Source organism: Dipodomys spectabilis, unplaced genomic scaffold (genome assembly GCF_019054845.1).
Source record: "Dipodomys spectabilis isolate Male_0828 unplaced genomic scaffold, ASM1905484v1 ptg000125l, whole genome shotgun sequence".
Lineage (NCBI taxonomy): Eukaryota > Metazoa > Chordata > Mammalia > Rodentia > Heteromyidae > Dipodomys > Dipodomys spectabilis.
The window spans coordinates 9996209-10019519 of record NW_024870802.1 but is presented as its reverse complement, the minus strand read 5'-3'; the positions used below and the strand labels follow the sequence as shown (position 1 = coordinate 10019519).

General features: G+C 51.1%; 1 protein-coding gene across 1 annotated transcript in view; it reads right to left on the bottom strand.

Annotated features, from left to right (window-relative positions):
* Sh3pxd2a (SH3 and PX domains 2A) overlaps positions 1-23311 on the bottom strand; it is a 192728-nt gene that overhangs the window by 81744 nt on the left and 87673 nt on the right. Inside the window, exons 4-5 of the mRNA XM_042689196.1 lie at positions 20264-20340; positions 9435-9526 (exon numbers count right to left, since the gene is read on the bottom strand). Coding sequence (XP_042545130.1) covers positions 9435-9526; positions 20264-20340 — 169 coding nt within the window. The remainder of the gene's footprint in view (positions 1-9434; positions 9527-20263; positions 20341-23311) is intronic.

Here is a 23311-nt window from a genome sequence, read left to right as displayed (position 1 = left end):
GGACTGAGCCAGCTTGACTGTGACCATCATAAAGCTGCTGCTCACCAGGACATCATTACAGAGCTCCGGTACCCAAGGCGCAGGCTACCACCGCCATCCTCCCTCCTGCACCCCCCCCCAATAAAGTCTTCTGTATGCTACCCAGGAGAAACCCCTCAACTCGGCAAGGGGAGGGGCTCAAGGGCTGAGCTAGATCTAGGAGGGAGTCACCATGGAGCTGGCCTCTGTACCTGGAGGGCGCCCTTCCTTCCCAGAGGCAGGGGTGGGGAGTAGACTAACCACTGGTATCATTATTACCATTACGGACACGAGCTCTGCCTTCTTGAGACATCTCCATTGTGCCGTCCCAAGCCACGCCCTCATCAGCTCCTCTTGTCCTCAGAGCTGCTCTTATCCACATCTACCCACAGCAACCCTCCCTGTACACTAGGCGCTCACCAACGGCCCCTGGGGCAAGGACAGCAGTCCTTCCTGATAACTTCAGCCTTTGCTGACCTCAGGTCTGGGATAATTAATCCAGTATCCCCAGTCCCAGGCTGGGAAAGCGGGCAGAATCTTCCCAGTAGCCCCAACTTGCGGTCCCCCTCGCTCTCACCACTCCTGCATCCGCAGGTATTTGCAGAGCATCTACTGGGCCTGAGGCCCAGGGTCATGGGTCTGAACAACCCAGGCTCACTCTTTACCCTTGGGGAGCAGAGAGCCTGAGGAGAGCCGGACAGCCGGATGAGTAAAGTGATGAAAAGGGGCTGCAGCCGTGAGGGAAACACAGCATGGCTGAGATGAAGCAGGGAAGATCTCGGAGGAGTGAGGGGCAAAGCGGAGCCCGCGAGCAGCAGGATGAGACGTGGTTTAGGGGGCACCAGACGCTCTTCAGAATCAACCCCATCGCTGTGGAAAGCCACTCGTGTCTAACACTCACTCACTAAGGTTTCTGAAAGCTCCGTCTGGCTGCTGTGTGGAGGTGGCTGCAGGGGTCATGGAGGACGCATGCACGCCCAGTCCCCCTGCCCCGGGCTGCCCCGGGCTGCGCCAGCCTGTAGCCCTGTGCTGCTCCAGGTGGAGTTAAACTTCTGAACACCTCCCTCTGGCTGCCTTCCCTTCTGCCACGCACGCATTCACTGGGGCTGGGTGAGCTTGCCTCCAAAAACAAACCGTTTGAGCTCCAATCTTTGCCTTCAGATGGGCTTCTGGAAGATTCCAAGCCAAAACACCTACTATTCCTGGAATCATTTTGGGCCTCAAGAGACACAAACCATCTTCCACCTATGCAGTAAGATCGTTGTAGCTGGCAAGACCAGGCACAGTCCCCTGTCCTTGGAGGGAACCAACACAGGAGTTAACATGTGCTCTTCCCTCAGACTCCTTCGGCAGCTAGCTGCCCACTGTGAGGCTATCATCGGAGACTCCTGACCAGGTGGGATGGGACCATGGAGGAAAACCTCTTGTGGCTTGGGAGGCCCAGGCCGAGGCCCCTCCCTGAGATGAACACTGCTTTGCAGGCCCAGCCCTCTCCGGCCACAGCAGCTTTCTCTGTACCCAGGCAGAATGCAGGGATGAAGACACGCACTCTACTCAGGAGGGTGTGGAGCATGTGGAGCCTGCAGCCCCGGCCTCCACTAGCCCGAGGACACAGTGATGCTCAGGCAGAGGCCATCCTGGCTCTCAGGAAAGGTGCAGCCTCTCAGGGGGCTGGGTGTTGGACTGAATTGTATCTGTGGCAGAGACAACTGAGAAGTCCCAGTTGGAGGGAGGGGCATGTTGTAAGGGGTGGTGTAAGGTGGTGGTCTAACTGGGGTGAGTTAGGAAGGGGTGAAAGTGTTACCCCACTTGTCACCCAGCTGTGTGTGTGGGGAGGGGGCAGTGTCTGGTTCTAAGTTGAGACCTGTGACTGGCTGCCTGCTCACACTTCTGCCAGCCTCCCTCCCAGAGGCATCCCAAGAGGGGACATCTCGCTCCCCCTCATCTGGGAGACAGGGACAATGGTGACTTACTCTGGGCACAAGCTGGGCATCTCTGTGGCTTGGCCCTTTGGTCTGTGGCCTGTGCCTATTGGCTTATTGAGAAGCTTGTGGGGGCAGGGGTGGTGAGCACTGTATTCAAGGGGGCCTGGCTAACTAGGGTTGGGCATAAAGTTCAAGGTGACTACCCAGCTGGGCCATGGGATTCAAGAGGCCCAGAAGAAGCTGGGTTCCTACTCAACAGTGCTGCCAAACCGTCACAGAACGGCAGGAGGGGCTAACAATGCAAGCGTTGGGGCTGGGAAGGTGGCTCAGTGGTAGAGTCCTTGCCTTGCATGCATGAGGCCCTGGATTCGATTCCCCAGCACCACGTAAGCAGAAAAAAAGCCAGAAGTGGCCTCGTGTCTCAAGTGGTAGAGCACTTGCCTTGAGCTAAAGAGATGAGGGACAGCACCCAGACCCAGAGTTCAGGCCCCATGACCAACAAAACAAAACAAAAACAAAAACAATGCAAGCAGCCTGTGGGTGGGCAGGGACTCCGCCCCTAGGAATACACACTTCATCTCAGACAGGAGCAGAGGGAAGAGGTGCTAATTGGGTTCTAAAACACTGGCGTGGGGAACATTGAATCCCTTCTTCTAAACTTGGATTGTGGAAATAGTTGTGCAACTACAAATACTGCTAATAATTATCTAATCCTTATACCTCTACAATGAGTTTTATGATACACAAAGTCTCCCTCTGCCCTTAACCACTGAACCAGGCTCAGGCCAAAACAACCTCTCATCTCCAGCTTCAGCCTATGTGTTGCCTGATAACTCCCCGGGTGACAAACAGGCGTGTGTGTGTGTGTGTGTGTGTGTGTGTGTGTGTGTCTGTGTGTCTGTGTCTTTGTCTGTGTGTCTGTGTTGCAGGGGTGGGGGAGAGATACCACCAACTTTTCTGGATGCTTCCAGCAAAGCTCTCTGACCTATCTACCTTCTGGGCAGTGCCCTTCCTTGATGTCTAGTCCACAGCATGAGGTGTCTGCAGAGCACTTGAGGACAGAGGTAAAAAGGCTCAACACAACCCCGAGGTCTCTTAACTTCTGTGCCCTCTCGGGGATACAGTTGTCTGTGAATCCTGGATTCCCCTTAAGAGACGCCCATACGTGGAAGGTGAATTCAATTTAACCTTCAGTGCCTACTCCCCACCCCCCCTCACTCCCCAGACTGATCCACTCCCTCTGCCCTTCGTGAGATAACAGGTCCCATCTTGAGATTTACAGCTAGGCACCCTGGCGTGGCCTCAATGTTTCTTCCATATTCACCTGTGTGGCTGGCTAGGGCATAGACAAAACTGGGAAGGTAAGGGCTTGGATGCACTTCTGACACTAGCTGAGAGACAATCAGTCTGGGACCAAGCTACCTTGCCTGAAAAAAGGACCATGAGTCTCATAGGAAAGCACTGGTAAGTCCAAGCGACATGAACTCCATTCCACCATCCAGCACCTCTTCCACATAGCCCCCGGGCCACATGCACAGAATCCAGCCAAAATGTCGGTGGTTGTTATATTTACTGCTGCCACCAGGTGGGGCTAGATGATTGTGTAAGCTGCGGCCCTCCAAGTGACCCATCGTTACAGTGGGGTCTCAACTCCAGTCAAGCTCAAGACCTAACTGATCTGACCCATGAAGAAGGGGCCACATAATAGTCTTACTGCCCATCCCTTGCCTTTCAACTGTTTGTGAATGTCAGCTCTACCCTAGACGCTGGCTGTGGCATTTTGCTTGCCAAATGCTTCCAAATGGACCACAGGAAGAGGGACCTCAGGGACCCCCCAGATTCTGCCTCCTTACCTGATACTGAAGTGCAAACATGGCTCATTATTACCACCTCGAGTCCATATCTCAGGACACCCTTTTTACTCTGCAATACAGCATTTCTTTCCATCCTGGTCAGCCTCAGCCTGAATGCTTCCTCCTCAGGGAAGCCTCCCCCTGACGATGTGGCCGGGCTGCCCGTGGTAGCTAATGACCTGGCACTTGTATGGTCATGGCCTCCATTTCTGTTCTTCCCATTGAGTCAGCAGCTGGGCACCTGCACCACCCTCTAGGGGCTAAGGTCTCAGAAGACACAGAAAGCACAAGCCTAAATACGTATTGTGACCCAACCCAGCCCCTGTACCAGGAACCCTTCCTGCAATATCCCTTCTGCCCCTTCTTGGAGAGAGCAGAAACCCTGGGCCAGTGGGAGGACAGTGCCCACCCCTTCCTGAACACGGCTCGCACAGGTTTTGCTCTAGGAGCTGAGGCCAGACAGTTTCAGCTCCACTTCCCTGCAACTGCCCATCAGCATGAAGCGCAGGCCCACAGATGCCCTTGTTCCCCATGGCTGACCTCCTTTCCAGTGGGCTGGACACACTTCCTGTGGGCGCTTTTCTGCCCTCTGCCCACCCAGGTAGAAGGGGATCACAGCAGGGGTGGGCAGGGCTCACTTAACATAGTAAAGTTCCACGCCCTTCCCCCCAGCTGCCCTCAGAACCGCAGCCCTGAGTCCAGCCAGCAATCTTGCCCATCTGCAATAAAGAGGCTTTTTGTGCAGTGTGTGTGTGTGTGTGTGTGTGTGTGTGTGTGTGTAGGGAGGACTTGGAAGGACACAGTGGCTCATGTCCTTACCAGATGGGTGGGTGGGGTGCAGAGAGCTATGGCCAGGACTGAGCTGAGCATGGGTGGGCTGACATCAACCCTGACTCCCGATGCATGGCTTCCTGGGGAGGGACAGAGCTGCGGGTGGGGTCCTTGGTGTTCCCAATAGTCAGTGGAATGCCTAGAGAAGGGTCACCCCAGAATCAGAAGCAGCCCCGGGGAGGATCCTGGAGCCAAGAGCTAAAGGAGGTTCAGCTGGTGCCTACTTTCAGCCTAACCCACTAATGCACCCCTCAAGCCCTTCCTGGTGGGGGAGGGGCTTCCCTGGGCCAGGCTGACACTGGTTGGGCTCTGTGAGGGGCCAGTTACTCAAGATGCTCTGGAGATGTTGTATGTGTGCAAGCTCCCTTGAAGCGCATGGCTATCTGCCAGTGGTGTTGACCTTGCACACAGAAAGGGGACCTGAGGTGTGAGAAGGAAATCATACAAGGTTACAAGCGGAGTGGAGTGTTCTGACTTTGTGCAGTCTCTCTTGAGGCAGAGGTGGGACCTGAGCAATATAATGAAACTATGTCTCGATCTCCTGTGCTCGCCCTCCCCCCTTCCAACTATCTATCTCTATTTTCCAGTGGCACTGAGGTTTGAACTCAGGGTCTCAGACTTGCTATGCAGGTGTTCAACTACTGAGCCACATACCCAGCCCTCTGTACGACACCTTAATAATAACAAAATTATATATGTGTATATATATATATGTATATATATGTATATATATGTATATATATATGTATATATATGTATATATATGTATGTATATATATGTGTATATATGTATGTGTATATATATATGTATATATATGTATATATATACAGAGAGAGAGAGAGAAAGAGAGAGAGAAGAGAGGCGCTTGAACTCTGGGCGTGGGCACTGTCCTTCAGCTCTTCAGCTCAAGGCCAGTGCTCTACCACTTGAACCACAGGGCCACTTCTGGTTTTCTGGTGGCTTATTGAAGATAAGTGTCTCACGGACTTTCCTGCCTGGGCTGGCTTTGAACGGTGACCCTCAGATCTCAGCCCCCTGAGTAGTTAGGATTACAGGTGTGAGCTGCTGACACCCAGCTCAAAATTATATTTTTAAAAAATAGAGTCTCACTTGTGCTAGAATCTGCCAGAACCATGATCTTCCTATTTATACTTCTGATGTAGCTGGAATGGCAGGTAGGAATCACCATGCTTCGCTTTGGTCTTGTGTACGTTATGCCTCAGTTGACCTCCAGCCATGATCCCCCTGACCTCAGTCTCCTGAGTACTCTGAGGATTCTGGTCATAAGTTACATGAGTGGCTAGGATTCTGGTCATAAGCCAGATCTCACTTTGTTGCTCAGCCAGCCCTTAAATCTGTGATCTTTTTCTTGAGTAGCTGGGATCAGATTAAAATGCTCAGCCTAATGGTAATGTTGGGTCTTGAATTCATTGTTCTGTGCAGTCCCTGACACACAGTAGATGCTCAATAAATACTCGAGAGGGAAGGAATCCACAGCAGGGACTCCAAGGTTCTCCCTACAACCTTCCTTTTGCCTTCTAGGAAGAGGAGGTGTAGGGAGGAGATACCTCTACCTCTGTCAGTATCTGCCATATGCTTACCCATCAACCCATGACACTCACAGCTGGATCTATGACACAGGAGAGGGAAGGCAATTTGGTTCCGAGGAACCAACAGTGTGCTGCTGGCCATTGGGACAACGGAGACTCTAACCCAAGATGTCAGAGGTCAGCCACAAGCCGAAAGACTGAACTGCCTTCTCAGCAGATCAGACCCAGGATTCCAGGGGCCCAAGGAACTTGGGGACATTTGGAGTCACCACACCAAACCCTCAAGTGTAACCAGCTCTGAAATCACCATCACCTGCCGGACCCAGGCTGGACTGGCAGAACCTCCTCTCTTCCTGACACTCTGTTCCCTGGGAAAACAATCAAGGATGCCATGCTTTAACATGCTTGAACAATGGGAGTGGGAGGAAGGCTGAAGCTGTCTATGGGATGAACACATTCCTGTCCTGGGCACAAAAAGCTGCCCTTGGTCAGCCCTGGATCTCCTTCCCGCCAAGCCTCATTCTCTCTCATCTTCCAGGTTAGCCCCTTGGTGACCACCTGATTCAATCAGCACAGCCCGGCCCCAAACTCCATTTTGGCCTCCCCCTAGGACAGCCCCCTCCCTGTCTGTCCTGGGTCCCAAGGACAGGTGGGCTGGGATGCTCAGGGAGGAGCAGGTGAGGCAGGAGCAGTTCCAACAGGGCTCAAGCCCCCTGGCTGGGGGGGCAGGGTGGCCCTCTAGACAGGTAGGGGGGGGACAGGGATGGCTCTTCTCTGGTCAGGGCCCCCCTCTCCCCCTTTACTCCTCTGAACACTGGGGCATTGTTTTAGGCCCCAACACAGGGTGGCCTGTAGTCCAGGGGCTGAGAACAAAAGCCAGTTTAAGCAGGGCTCTGTTCTTCTAGTGCAATTTCAAGAATTTAATCAGGATCTCGGCTGGCTTGAGCCGAGGAAGAAATGGACTGAGGAGACAGGCCTGGGCCCAGAGCAGAGAGGGGTCAACCAAGAGCACGGAGAGACGCACTAAGTGGCAGTGGCCTCTGCCTAGGAGGTTGAGAACTCCAGATCTTGGATGGAGCCAAGCAATTAAAAGACCCCAGGGAGTTTTTCTGCCCTCCCACCATGGAAGGGTAGAGTGTAAAGATGGCCATGGATGAAGGAAGCAGGTCCCTATGAGACACTGAATTTACAGGAATCCTGATCTAGGACTTCTAGCCTCCAAAACTGTGAGAAACAGACGTCTCTGGTTTATAGGCCACCCAAGCTATAGTATTCTGTTACAGCAGCTCAGAAAGACTAAAACACATACTATGCCCAAAAGGAAAACAAATGACAAAGGGACTGAGTTTGAGCTCAACCTGCTCTGGCTGAGGATAGAACTTTAAGGGGGCACAAACTGAGAGACTAGAATTGTGGTAAAAAGCCCGTCTGGAAACCAACCCATTAGGATTTATGTCCTGGCCATTCCACTTGCTGAATGAGTGAGCTACTTCATTCTCTGAGTCTTACTCTCCTAAGAAAACCTGAGTGGACCAGGCCCTGTCCTGGGCCCTGGGTGCTTCAGTAGAGATCAGAACAGTTCAAGTTCCTATTCTCCTGGAGCTTGACACTCCAGCAGATGGAGTAAGTATCAGTCTGCTGGGGCTACTATAACAAAATGCCTTACCCTCTGTGACTTGGTAACCTAGAGATTTCTTGCTCCCTGTTCTAGAAGCTAGAAAGTCCAGAATGAAGGCACCAGCAGGTTTGGTAAACATGACATTTTCTAGCTGTGTCCTCACATGGCAGGGAGGCCAAGGGGTTTCTCTTGAGCCTTTAATACAAGGGCAGAGACCTCCTGACTCGATTACTTTCCAAAGGCCCCACCACTTCTTAATTCTGCTGCCTAGGTTCCAACATGTGAGCTTGGGGGACAGCCACATTCTAATCATAGGAGTCGGTGGCCAGGTCACAAGAGGAAAGAGGAAACAGGATGGGGAGAGTAAGTGCCTTGGCATGCTTAAGTAGGAAGAGTGGGGCTAGTCTCTCACTGAAAACACTAGAAAGAGGCACGAGAAGCAAAGAACTAATCTACAAGAACGCCAGGGTTTGGGGCATGAGCAAGGGCTCCCCGAACATCCTTCCAGGGTGAGGTGAGACGGGAAGGAGGCATGAGGATGTACAACTACTGTGTCTGCCCCAGGCAGGCACATCAGAGGTGTCTGTGGTGAGCGCTTTTTCTGTGCTGGGCCAATGGTCTGGAAGAGCAAGTGCTGGCTACTGTTGATGGCACCCCTCTCCGTCCCACTGAAGTCAACAAAGGGATCAAAGCTAAAAAAAAAAAAAAAAAAAGGCTGCTGCCCATTCCCCCCACATCTGGGCTGTCCAGACCTTGCCCTCCCTGTAAGGTGAGAAAGGAAGGCAGCCCTCCCCCACCCCAGCCCCATGAATTCTCCAGAGCCCCTGCAGCAGCACACTTGAAAGAGGCCGGGGTTATCTGGAGAATTCCAATTAAATCCACAGGCTCTGATAATTTGATAAGCCACTCCACAGCGCCCCAGAGTCAAAATATGCTGTTACCCGATCCCGTGTTTATGTTTCAGGACCGAGGGAGGGGGTGGGCTCAGTGGCCTGGGAAGGTGCAAGCAGACCCTGGAGGGAGGAGCAGGCACTTGGCTGATGGACGTCAGGCTGTCAGCTGAAGGTCACATTCGGGGCCTGGGTTCTATCACAGCAGGCACTCTGGGGTGGAGCTCTGAGAGGCAGTGTGGAGACCAGGCCAGGGCCAGGGGAGAAGAAACCCTTCTGACCTCTCTGTTCATCACAACCCACACCATGGCCTTGGCGCCTCAGGTCTGCCTCAGGGCTGGAAGAATTCCTGTTCTCAGGGCCACCTCTTGCCACAGCAGAGGTAAACTGGCACAGACAATCAGCAGTATCTCAAGAAAAAGACCCAGGCCTACAGCTGGGAGAGATCTGAATTAATAGCAATGACTACTAATGTCCAGTGATGGCTACATGGCAGGACCTTTATGTTTTCTGTGATCTCATCTGCTCCATTACAGCCCATGATCTAGGAAGCGTTTGCCGAACAACCTGCTCCCCAAATGCAGACTCACCCTCATTTGCTAGGTAATCGAGGAAACCTAGAGCCAGACATTGGCTGACCCTGTTAGCCTTTCCTCCACTGAGCTCCCACTTCCTGGGCCTCCCCAGCCGGCCTCCGCTCTGGCCCCTACTTCCTAAGCATGCGGGAGAGGCCCAAGCTACTACTCACTCTTTTGGGGGGTTGACATCCTCAGGTCGGGTCTCAAAGAACCGAAAGACTTCATCACATTGTGAAATGTGGGGCGGTAGCCGGACAAGTGCCTGTGGACAGACAGGAAGAAAGAATATTAGGTGCAGTGAACCTGGTAACAGGAAAACCCAAACAGGGTCAACTCAGCCAATGGAGACGGAGAGGCTCAAGGATGGTGCCATAAAAAACACAGTCCAGGCTGGGAAGGTGGCTTAGTGGTAGAGCGCTTGCCTTGCATGCACAAGGCCCTGGGTTCGATTCCTCACTACCACCTAAACAGAAAAAGCCAGAAGTGGTGCTGTGGCTCAAGTGATGGAGTGTCAGCCTTGAACACAGAGAAGCTCAGGGACAGAGCCCAGGCCCTGAGTTCAAGCCCCAAGACTGGAAATGAATAAAATAAGTAAATAAATATTTAAAAAATAATAATAATAATAAACATAGTCCAGGGGCTGTGAATGTGGCTTAGTGGTAGCATGCTTGCCTAGCATTCATGAAGCTCTGGGTTTGAGGCCTCAGTACCACATCAACAGACAAAGCTGGAAGTAGTGCTATGGCTGAAGTGGTAGAGTGCTAGTCTTGAGCAAAAGAAGCTCAGAGACAGTGCCCAGGCTCTGAGTTCAAGCCTCAGGACTGGCACCAAAAAGAAAAAAAAAAAAACCTGTATAAAAAGCAATCCACCACCCACTCACCCACTGACAACTCATTAACAAGTTAACCAGCCAACAAATTAAATAATTTTCCCATTCATTCATCTACCCATCCACCCATATCAATTAAAAAACAAAAACAGCCAGTCAACTAATTAACCAACTTACCAATCAGATAGCTATTCAGCCAATAATTTCAACCAACAGTTAACCAACCAGTTGATAAACCAGCCAACCAAGCCACAAACATAACCATTGAACCCTCCTAGGTGTGAAACCTGAAGGAATTCTCTGGGTCCACAGAAAAGGTCCAGGATCCACAATCTAACAACTGGGGTCCCGCTCTCCCACCTGCCACAATCTAGCTGGGCCATAGCCGCATTCCCTAGACATTGACTGCACAATTAATTATTTAATGACAAGCGGAAAACTGCTACCAAGGACTCCCCGATGCTGGGATGGAGTCTGCTGAGCCCTAAGAGGATGGAGGTGGGAGGGAATCTTTGAAGCTGGGCTTTGAGGATGGGAAAGACCACAAATTAGTTAAGGTGGGGAGGGGGGGGGTCACTGCAGGAGCTGTATGAAACTGGTGTGGTGGGGTGCACACAGCAAAGTGGGCAGGGGCCTAAGCTAATAGGGCCTCACTGGGCTGAGCTGAGGACGCATGGAGGAAGGGTGTCAGCTGATATTCATGGGAAGGCTTCTTGGAAAGGTGAGCAGAAACTAGGCTAGCAGTGTTACAGGGTTTGGACAGCAGAGAGGAGTGAAACAAGCATGAGTGAAGGCGAGGAAGTGGCCAGCACGGGCCTGCCATCCACGGGGGAATAGAGCACGGTAATGGTGAGAGCTGGTGCTGCAGCCGGTACTTCATGCCTCACAGCCAGGGACTGCACCTGATTCAAACTGGACCTGATCCAATCCAAAGAGAGGGGGAGGAAGAGGAGTGGAGTGAGGCCAGGTGCGGCCCTGCCTCCTAGGCCCCTCCCTCCAGTAGGTACTGGGAAAAATACTGGAGCATAGAAGGATCACTTGGGCCAAACAGACAGGAGAGGTCACTATCAAAACAGAGCTGAGGGATGAGGACAAGAGAAGCTAGAGTTAGAGCCAGAAAATGGAAAGAATCCTGGGACTGGAGGAGTCAAGGAACAGGGAGTATGAGATGCTGATAAAGACTCCTGGTCCATAAAATGGGACCCTGTCATATACCGGTGCCTCCCTAACCCAGGCCCTGCTTCAGAACAATAACCTAGCGGCTCTCTGCCAAGCACAAGTCCTCCCTGTATCACTGGAAACCCTCACGGTGGTCCTATGTGGGCAGGACTCCCACCCCTGTGTTACACATGAGGGCTCAGAGGCCACATGGCCTGCCCTGGCCCACTGGTGGAAAAGTAGAAAGACCACACGAACACAAGTGCACACAGACAGAAACTTTAGTCCCTTCTGTTGATTATGTCCACAGATTCTAGCAGAGTGCCCTGCACAAAGCAGGCATTCAACTAATATTGTTGAATGAGTGAATGAGTGAATGAATGAATGAATGGGTGAGTAATGGATAAACAAATAGAGCTTTGGTATCCAGAAAGCCAATATCCAATCACAGTGGGATATGATAATGAAGTCAAAGGAAAGCACACACCCTACACAGGCAACATTACAGAACCGGGGGAGAGAAAAACAATTTGAGTCTATCACCTAGCAGTAGGCATCCTACCAGGAGACTCTTCTCCAGGCCAAACCCACACCCAGGCAAGATGGAACAAGATGTGACAAGACCAGAGCACTCTGCAAGTCCCAACTATGGATTGCCATGGGTCATCAAGTCCCAACTATGGATTGCCATGGGTCATCAATACCTCCATGGACAACCAGGAAATAGAAAAGGAAAGTGAACATGATGTGAGCTAGTACTCCCCTGCCAGGTACTGCCCTGTGCCAGGCCCCAACCCCTGCAATCATCCTACAATGGTGAAGCCTGGGCACTGCTGCTACAAGGAATCAGGAAGACATGACATGCCCTTGACAGTGTGTGTCGAATGATGAGTCACCCCATTTCATCATGGGGGTAGAGACCTCTGCCTCCAGTTGGGATGAGGACACTGAGGTGGTGGGGTGGGGGTGAAGCCATACATAGGTAAGTGGCAAATCCAAGCCTGTGCTCAGGACATGGTTGGGATGGCGGAGCCCAAGCTGTAGGGTTAGGCTAGGGGTAGGACTAAGCCCCCAAAGGCTACCCAACGGCACCTAGTATATATAGACTATGCTGTTTCCTCCTGTTGGAAGGGCAGAAGGAAGGGGAAAAGAAAAACTGAGGGAAAGAGGCAGAGAGACAGCCGGCAGATAGGGAGATAGAGAAGTAGATGGGGGGAGCGCTAGGGATCCCTGGAAGGAAAGCCAAGGGTTGCTGGGGATGGCCGGAGGCAGGGCAAGGCTGCATGCAGTCGCTGCCTGTCTGGTGATCTCTCTGCAGCGCAGAAGGAACAAGGCAAGTTTCAGCTGGCCCTCCGTGCCTGCGCCTCCCAGCTCAGCGCTATCCCTACGCTGGGCACAAACCCCAGCACCACAGTGAACAGAGGGGCTCTTCATGCTGACAGAGAGCAGCGTGGGGGCAGAGGACGCGTGGGCTATGAGGGCTTCAGACAAAGAGGCCTTTAGTGGCAGCATCTTTACTTAATAGGGAGCCCACAGGGAGCACGGGGAGGCTCCTGATTGCAGGCTGACAAGAGGCTCCCAGCCCAGCGCCAATGCCTTCAGAGCTGCCGCCAGACCCCGTTCTGGCCAAAACCACTTGGCAAGAGAAGCTGGTGTTGAGCTGTCTGTTTCTGGGTTGGGACCACAGTAATTGCCAGAGCTGGGAAACCCCAAGCCCAGTGCCCAGGATGGCAGGGTAGGGGCCAGATATCGGGTAGTGGTGGGGGTGGCATTGGGCCCAAGTCTCAGATCAGCAAGGAGACACACATGGTGCATGTGACTTGGGTTTGAGTTCTGGCACTACAGTTCACAGGCTGTGTGATACTGGATGTATTGCCTGCCCTCTCTCAGTTCTGTAGATTGAATGTGACATGCTAACCACTGCCTGTTAAGATGGGTACAAGGAGCCAGCATGGTTCCCAAGTAAATGCTGTCCTTGTTCACTGTTATAACCTTATTGTCATCATCTTTTTTGTTGTTGCTTTTGGTACAAGGGTTTGCTAGGCAGGTGCTCTGCCACTTGAGCCATACCTCCAGTTAGCCATCATTTTTTTAAGTAAAATTGGTGGTGCACAATAGAAAAGCACCAGAATGGGCCTCAGAAGACACCTCTACCCCAGCTCCAGTTCTGCAGTTACGTAGTTGCTGTGTGCCCTGGGTAGCTCACTTTGCCTCTCTGGCTATTGACTTTTTCAGGATCAAATAGCCTAGCCCTGGAATTTCAAAGACTATCTTATGGAACAACTGCATGATAAGGAAAAGTGACTTCTATGGGCATATGTGAAATGATGCTGGAAGACTCCCCCTCCCCCAGCCCAGCTGGCCTTGGGGACCACCATGCCCACTGGCATGGCAAAGCCTCTGAGAAGTCCTGCGGGAACTTTGCTGGGGAACTGACTGGTGTAAACAGCAATTCTAAGAGAAGGTCGGGATTGTGAGTCAAAGTTTACAGAGGAAACAAAAGCCCAGAGAGGTTAAGTCGTTCCCCAAGGCCATACTACCAGTATGTGGCAGGATCTTCCAGCAGACAAGGGAGCCTGGAGCCCTTCTCTGTGCAATCTGCTGCTCTACTGCCTTCCTTACAGGTCAGACTGCCAAGCTGGAGCAGCCCCGTGACAGTCCAGGGCACAGGGCTGGGTGAGCCCAGGTGAGGGACACTCTGAAGGTCCTTCCAGCTCCATGGTCTCTAGGGATCATGGCCTTAAGCCTGCCAATGGTGCCATCGCCACTGAGCCCATCTGTCCGATCCACCCATCAACACCAAGAGTAACAGTCTTTCTACAGAGCTTGACTCAGGTGAGGGCTACGTGGGCCTGGCCTCGTCCCCTCAGCATGGTCCCTGAGGTGTTTTATACCCTCCTTCCGGCCCGACTAGCCTGTGATGGGAAGGTACAGAGGCCGGGGAGGGCTGTGGGCAGGGGGTGTACCAAGTGGTCCAAGTACCACTACAGATGTGGCTAGACTGCCAGGGATCTCTTTTCAGTCCTACAACTGCCCTGGGTCTCAGCTCCTGCCCCTCCCCCAGGTTTGGCCATGGGATGTATCCAAGCCCTCCAGTCAGACAGAGGAGTGAGATCTGGTCTGTGGAGATACACGCAGCACGGGGGCATGGGAGGAGCTACAGCTACTCAGCAGATGCTCGTGCAACCTTACCCCTACACCAAGCCCACGACTCCCAGCACTCCCAGGTGGTTGGACACACTAGTGCCGGAGGGGAGCTGAGTCCAGCCTGCTTCACCTCCCACTGTGTCCACACCCCAGCCCCTGGCCATTACCTCCAACCTGCCAGGCGGTTCTTCCCAAGAAAAGCTGTGGGGCTGAGGAACTTGTATACAACACAGTATTTGAAGGACCAAATAGCAGCTCTGGTTTAATGTTAATAGTGTCTAACTCCTGTGGCAGCTGAAGCCATTTCCTAGGGACTCTAAGATGCTGGGGCAGAGAGAACAGGTCAACTTCTTGAAGTAATTTCCTCCTAGTGATCTATCTTATCAACAGACTCTGGCTAGACCCTCCTCCCCCCCCCCCCCCCCCCACCCTTGGGGCCAGCTTTCTGCTTACTAATGACCATAGGAAGATAACAGGATGCCTTGAGGAACTCCTGGTTTGGGGTAGAAGTTAAGTGTCTGTCCCACAGAGCAGAGGTATGCAGGGAGCACTCGGTGCAGGAGGTGGCGTGGGGGGGGGGGGTAACAGGACAGTGGGGGTTCAGCTTCACCAGGAGTACAACTACAAGGTCTCTCCCAGGAGGCCGCTGTGAGCTAACTGCATTCCTAGTTGCTTTGCAAACAGGCTGACTAGACTACAGGATGCTGTGGAGAGACCCAAGCAGCACTAGCAGGCAGCCCAGAGGGCCAGGCTGAGAGGCTCAGCACTCAGCTGGGGCTAGGCCTCCCCTAGGGCCTCTAAGAACAGGGATGCTGGCAGCTTTCTTGCTAAGAAAGGCTGGAAACCCCATTCTTGGGTCTGCCAGGAAATGGAGAGATTCTACTAGTTTCTACCAGGCTCTTCCAAGCACACGAATGGTCAGCCTTTCCTTGCCTCAGTCTCCCTCATTTAGCACCACACGTCCTGCCCAAGGTTCATCCACAGAAAGAGGACCACAGGACAAACATCATTCCCCCTAAGGGGAGAATCTATGAAAAATTCACGGTAAGATACAGAATACTTGGGACCAGTCATCTCCGCCACGTGAAAGCCTTAGTTTCCAGTCTGGGACACGGAGATAATAGTGAGTGAGCTGGAGGGCTGGACCTGGTGTTTCCTACCTAGATTCTCAGCCAATCTAGAGGAAGAGCTAGAAAGATCAGTGTGAAGATGAGCCTGGGGGTGGGGGAGAAATTCACCAGATCCTATCTCAAAACCCAAGCAGGGCCCGGGGTGTGACTCATTCTGGGGAGTACCTGACTAGGAAGTATTATAAATCCTGAGATTAAACACTTGTACCTCAAAAATTAAAAAAGTGAGCAAGTCCAAGAGAATGCCGGAGGTGTGCTGGCCTCTGGGTGTGCTCAGACTTCATGCCTCTGTCTGACTGCTGAACTCCTCACCTCCAAAAAAAGAATTCAAACAAGCTCAGCCACGAGGGCAGCTAGATCTGTCTAGTCACACAGGCCAGGAAACAGATGTGTGAATAAATGCCTCAAACATGCCACAGATGAGTTGACCATGCTAGCACATTCTCTGTCTGTCTGTCTCTTACACACACACACACACACTCACCACTCACATATTTCTCCCACTGCCCAGGAACAGAATAAATGGAGTCACATATGAAATCGTGAGTCTAGTTCCCACACTACAGCTCATGCTCACTAGTTCGATCAGTCTCCAACTTATTGAGGCCCCAGAATCATTAGATCATAACCACATGATCCCGTTGCCCATTAAATTGATGTACAGTTGAAGAAATGCCTTCGGAGCCCCTCTCGATAAACACCTGGCCCCCAAATGTCACACAAAACAATTGCGTAGGTGGCACTTAGTAACTGTTCCATGGTGATCTCCAAATCAGCTCCATACCCATGTACAAGATGAACAGTGAGATCTGAGCTGTCACCGTGTCACTGCACAAAATGTGGGCTAGCCATCCAGGGCTGGATCCCCTGGGGGATCCAGGTCATGGTCAGGCTTTCCACATCTGAGTAAAGAGCCAGCTTCACAATTCAAGGTGCACTTGAACCTCCCACCCAACCTCACACTGTCCCATAGGTCTGAGGGGAGAAGAGACTGGCGGGCCCAGCCCAGCTGGGTATAAAAGGAACTATAAATAAAGACCCTAGAGGCTCTGAGCAATGTACATCCAAGCACAATGTCTGGCCATGGAACAGGCAGCACATGGACCTGGCTGTAAAAGTTGGCTGGTAGGGAGTGATGCTGAATGGTCAGACATTGGACAGGGATGGGAATACAACACCCCCGTCCCCCCTCCCCACACAGAGCTGTGTTTTGGGTGGCAGTGACCACCGCTGCTGCCTTATCCCCACTGACCCTTCCAAGATCAGTGGGTTTTTCAGACAATCAGAGCACAGATCCCAGCTTTCTAGTTCAGCAGAATTAAAGGTCAGTGTGTACAGCCCCGACTGCCTCATTCTCAGAGTAAATGCCTGTCCCACAGATGGCTGTCTGGTGGCCAGCCCCCCCTGATGCATCTCCTACCCATATAATCAAGTTAGGAGGCCCAGCCAAGCAGCAGCACGCACAGGAGCCCCAGAGCCCCTGAGGCAGAAGCCCTGTTCAAAGCAGGAGTTCAAGATAAGACACTATCAGTTTCCTCTCTGCCCAGTGAGGGAGATGCTTTTTCCCCAGTCACTGCAGATGCTCTGGGCTCCCCAGCTCCGGACCAGGCTGATTTGTGTCATAAATCCCAGCTGGAAACCCCTGCCCTCTGCCTCCCCTACCATTAGCTTTGCCGTCTACTTAACTTCTTGAGAGAAAGGAATAAAAGCCCAGGCTGCAGCCATCAGTTTAACTAGATAGAAACAGTGAGTGGCTTTTAAAGAGAAAAGTGAATATTGATCTAAGAAGAGGGGCATCTGGCTTAGGGCAATTCATCCAATTCTTCATTGGGGCATCCTTTTAGAACAAGGCATGTGACCCAAGCATAACCTACATAAAATTCAAACTTGGGTTTAATGGGAGGCAAATGGGAGAGCTTGTCTTCCCAGAGGCTTAAGAATGCCACTTAATTTAACAAGTCAGTTCTGATGGAACCACTTTTATGGCTAAGAATAATGACTCAGAATTATAAGATTCTGTGTGTGTGTGCTTGCACATAAGTTAGGGGAGGAGGGAGGGAGGTTACATGCAAACATGCCAGTCCTGGGCCTTAAACTCAGGGCCTAGGTACCATCCCTTAGCTTGTTTGCTCAAGGCTAGCACTCCACCACTTGAGCCACAGCTCCACTTCCAGCTTTTTGGCTGGTTAACTGGAGATAAGAGTCTCATAAACTTTCCTGCCCACGCTGGCTTCAAACCACAATCCTCAGATCTCAGCCTCCCTAGTAGCTAGGATTACAGATATGAGCCATGGCCCCCAGGTAAAATATTCTTGAGTCAGAGTCCACAGTTAGTTTTGTTTAATTAGAAGCAAGTTTTTAAACTACGAAACAACTTTTTGGTGATAGGGATGGACCCCAGGGCAGTGGGTACTGTATCCAGAGTTCTTGGTTTTTCTGAGACAGGGCCTTACTATATAGCTCAGGCCAGCCTTGAACTCACTATATAGTCCAGGCTGACCTTGATCCTATTGCTTCTGCCTCTCAAGTACTGGAGTTACAGGCACGCACCACCAAATCTGACTTAACTACAAAATTATATTACTCTAAAAGTCACTGGCTTGAAAAGAAAACATTTTTAAAAATGTTTAAAAGAATAAAACATTAAGTTATTTAATCCTTTAAAAAAATTTCCAATAGAAGAGGCAATCCAAAAATTCATATGGAACAATAAAAGACCCCGAACAGCAAAAATGATCCTTAACAGAAAGAACAATGCTGGAGGAATATCAATACCAAATTTCAAACTCTACTACAAAGCCATAGTAATCAAAACAGCTTGGTATTGGCACAAGAACAGGACCAATGGAATAGAAATGAAAATCCAGAAATGAACCCACAGACATATAGCCATCTAATCTTCGATAAGGGAGCTTAAAAAAATAGATTGAAAGAAAGGCAGCCTCTTCAGTTAATGGTGCTGGCAAAACTGGTTAATCACTTGTAGAAAACTAAAGCTAGATCCTTATACATCACCCTGCACCAGAACCAACTCCAAATGGATCAAAGATCTCAGAGTCAAAGCAGACACTATGAAAACATTACAGGATGGAATAGGAGAAACCCTAGGTCTTCTTGGCACAGGCTCAAATTTTCTTAATAGAGACCCAGAAACACAACAAATCAAAGAAAGTTTGGACAAATGAAATTGCAGAGCTTCTGCATGGCAAAAGACATAGCCAGCAAGATCAATAGAAAGCCCACAGATTGGAAGAAGATCTTCACTGGCCAAACAACAGACAAGGGCCTCATATCTAAAATATACCTGGAACTCAAAAAATTAAATCCCCCAACAACAAATCCTCAAAGAAACAACTGCCCAATAAATAAGTGGGCTAAAGACTTACAGAGAAACTTCTCTGAAGAGGAAAAAAGGATGGCCGATAGATACATGAAGAAATGCTCAACCTCCCTAGCCATAAAAGAAATGCAAATCAAAACAACATTGAGATACCACCTCACCCCAGTTAGAATGGCAAAAATCAAGGACTCCAATAACAACAGATGCTGGAGGGGATGTGGACAGAAGGGAACCCTACTGCATTGTTGGTGGGAATGTAAACTTCTTCAACCACTTTGGAAAGCAGTATGGAGGTTCCTCAAAAGACTCTCTTTCTCTCATGCTAGGAATTAAACTCAAGACTTCACTCACTCTATGCAAGCACTCTACTACTGAAATACTCCAGTCTATTATTTGTTCTTAATTAATACTTTTTAATTTACTTATATAATATAAATGTGTATACTTTATAATAATACATAAAATATCTATTGGATGCTCCTGAGCCAGATACTGTACTGCCGAGTGTCCACTCCATTGCCATCACCACTCTCTACAGAGAGGACCTTTCTCCTTCCTATTTCACAGGAGTGGAAACTGGGGCTCAAAGAAGTTGAATAACTTGCCCAAGTTGACAACTTGCCCAGAGGCCATGTGCCAAGGCCAAGGAAGGACAGCTTCTCAACCTCACAGCAAGGGTCCTGGACTGCTATCAATTCATAAAGGCAGCACTCCAAGCCCAGTGCCTCAAAAGAAGAGGAAAAAGGCAGAAAGACAAATGGACTATGATTTATAACAGAGCTCTGTCAAATCTGTTGGTCTTGCTCTCCTGTTTGCTCTTTGACATTAGCTGTTCGTGTGTGTGTGTGTGTGTGTGTGTGTGTGTGTGTGTGTGTGTGTGTAACACAGAAAAACAGGGAAAGCGGGAGGGGGCCATCATTCACCTCTACACATATGTGTGTACTAACATTTGTATGTATCAAGACTTGTGTGATTAAACAGATATGCATTCCAAATGCCACTTAGCTCAGAACTAATTCCAGCTCTAAAGGAGCTCAAAGAAACAGTCCTTCAATACCTAGTAAAATGCCACACACAAAATCCCTTCAGCAGGAGGCCCCGCAGAGCTCCCAAGCTGGTGGAAGTGATTTAAGCCAGTGTTTTGTAAACATGCACATGTTCAGAAAGGAGCAAAGCCTGTGCTGTGACCCGAAGACCTGGCATCCCACAGGGTGGCCCAGCCCCAGGGAGACCCCTCCCTGAGAGACACCCACTCCAACTGCAAGGGGTAGAAAATGCCAGGCTTCAGCAAGGCTTTGTACAGGCAGCTTCCCTCCTCACAGAGGGCCAGCCCCTCAGACAGAGGGTCCATCTCCTCCCCTAGTCCTCCCACCCCACCGCCAGACCCATCCCTACCCGGCAGTATTCATCGATGGGCTTCAGTCTCTTCACAGCTACGTCTCGGATGTGGCTTCTCCGGAAGAGGATCTTGCCTAGAAAAGAGACATTTGTTCATGAGCCCTGTGATTGTGGCTACGGCAGCTACAGGGATCCTCCTGTCCCCTCCCTTCTATCTTCTCAGCATCTCAGCTGGCCACCACCTGCTTCTATGTCCCCTCCCTAATCAAGAAAAGAAGAGAAAGGAGATCACCTCTCCCAGGGGATAAGAGGTGCCCAAGGCTGAGTGCCCAGGGCCTGTCCTTGGAGGCTGCCATCTTGGACGCCTATGAATAACTTGGTCAACTCACTGGGTCTGAGTCTCTGGCAGGATCAATGTCTGACGTGAACATGGCTCTCCAGTGACCTCACAAGTAAATATCAAGCGCGGCCCAACCCACATGCTATGTTTTGTGTTCAGGCCCATCCCTTCTTGGGAAATCAGCATACATTTCTGCCAGCCAGGCAGGAATTCCTATTCCTACTTTGTGGGTGGCTATTTCCAGGGCAGGCACAAGCTAACACCAAGGGATACATCCTGGCTTTCCTAGCCTGCCTCGGAGTCCACACAGACTGCTGCCATTCAGGCTGCTGCCAGAGGGCTGAGACATCTCCCACAGGAAGGAGATGCCAATCCCTCAGACCTAGTGTGATAAATAGATCGATATGTACTTCTTTTCCAGTCAGTTCAATTTGGCCACTTCGTGTGTGTATGTGTGTGTGTGTGTGTGTGTGCGCACGCATGCGTGCGTGCACACAGTACTGAGTATTGAACCCAGGACCTCATGCATGCTAGGCAAGCACTCTACTACTGAGCTACAGCCTCAGTCCAGTGCACTGAATTGAGAATCTCAATTCATTGGTCCTTGTGTGGCTGTCAATGTCTAGGGCCAAAGCCCCCTTTACAGAGTCTTTCCTTAAGGATTGGTTGAGCTTAGGAATAATCTTCCTTTTCTTAGAACATACGCAACACTGTCATTCACTACTTTCTGCTGTGTGTTAGGGCATTGGTGGGGCCTGTGGAGCCTGGCATGGGATGTGATGAAGTCTCACTGAGAATTATAACTCACATTTGTGATTGTCCCAGTCTGCCCTGCTGAGAAGAGGCCTCTCCATTCCTTGTCCTTATGGAGCTGGTAGTGCTAACCACACCCCTTGACAATAGGTAAACATAAGACTCAGCCTAATTAATCTGAGTCACAGTGATCGGCTTGGGGATGGGCAGGGGGATCTGATCTGGGCCAGTGAAGGTCAGCCCTGACCCTTCTTTCTCTCACAACTGCTAAGCTTACCAGATAAAAGCCTGGAGCTTCACCTAGCCGACATTATTAATATCTGGCATAGGTGGAAGGCGATTGCCAGATTAGGGGAGAGTAAAGCAGGGCACGAAGAATGATCACAGGCAGCTGGAATGTAGTCCTACGAGGGACCTCCAGGAGGTGACAGAACACAGTGAGTGAGTCCCCTCACTGAGGCTGAGGTGTTCCCAAAGGCTGCTCCTGGGGGCACTGATGTGGGCACTTCTGGCCAAGTGGGCTCCTTCAAGTGGAGGCCTGCTTGTGCTAGGAAGCAGACTTGAGCAGGCAGAAAGGGATGGAGGGGGACTGACTTCCCTATCCCTGCAGGATGGGTCACCAGCCAGCCCAAGCCAGCAAGGTCACCTATGTACAGGAAAGTCATGTGTAACTGGCTCTCCATTTATCTTTGCACACTTGGTCTGCAGCTCCTTCTTCCCATCTGTTCATGTAGCACAGGTTGGGCACACAGCACGGTATGCACTTGCTAGTGCCTCAGTTTCCTCCCACACTTCCAGGAGTCAGACTGTGTTTCCCACCCTGCAGACAGAAGGTACAGTGCAGACTATCATCAGACAGAGAGCTCCGCTATGGAGCTCCACTAGGAAGGAGATAAAAGCTGATTCATTAAAACAAGGGAAAGGGGGGCTGGGAAGGTGGCTCAGTGGTAGAGCACTTGCCTTGCATGCAAGAGGCCCTGGGTTCGATTCCTCAGCACCACATAAGCAAAAAGAAAAAAGCCGGAAGTGGCGCTGTGGCTCAAGCGGTAGAGCGCTAGCCTTGAGCTGAAGAGCTGAGGGACAGCGCCCAGGCCCAGAGTTCAGGCCCCACAACTGGACCCCCCCCAAAAAAAATAAATAAAAATAAAACAATGGAAAGGGCTGGGATGTGGCTTAGCAGTAGAGTGCTTGCCTAGCATGCATGAAGTCCTGGATCCGATTCCTTACTACCACATAAATAGAAAAAGCCGGAAGTGGCGCTGTGGCTCAAGTGGTAGCGTGTTAGCCTTGAGCAAAAGAAGCTCAGGGACAGTGCCTAGGCTTAGATTTCAAGCCCCAGGACTATAAAAAAAAAAAAAAAAAAAAAGGAGACCCCTGCCATTTTTCTTGGGGAATAATGTCACAGACTTGGTATCTCTGGTTTCTTGGTCTTCTTTGTTTTGGCTGCCTGATAACTTCGTGTGCAGCCGTAGGGGAGGAAGAGACACTGGGTAGAAAGCAACAGCAGGTGTGAGGGGTCACAGGACCAACAGAACATTGGCTCTGAGCAGGACCTTCACAGCCTTCCTCTGTGCTGGAGGAAGCCCAGAGCCAATGATACCAGTGGTCAAGGGATAATTATGGAAGACACAAGACCCCAACAGGGCCCCTTCCCTGCCCCCACCTAAAGGCTGGTCCCAGGGGCATGGGTCCCAGATGCTCCTGCAAGGCCCTCCACAGGGCTTGGCGGGTGTGCCTGCGGCTCAGGCGCCAGGTCAGAGGTGTTGGCTCTCACTGCTTTCCCACCCAGGCTGCCCCCTTCCCCACGATACAGCCACAGGAGCCACACTTTCTTCCTTTGCTCTGGCTTTGGCACAGTCATCCGAGAGGGGTGAGGGCAGGGAGGGCCTGGAAGGAGTTCCGCAGTCTCGATTCCTCTGTGAGAAATCCAAACCACATTTGGAAAGTGGAGCCTGAAACTGTGTTAAAGGGAAAGGGAAGGGGGGGGGGGGGGGGGGGAGGAAAATCCCCAT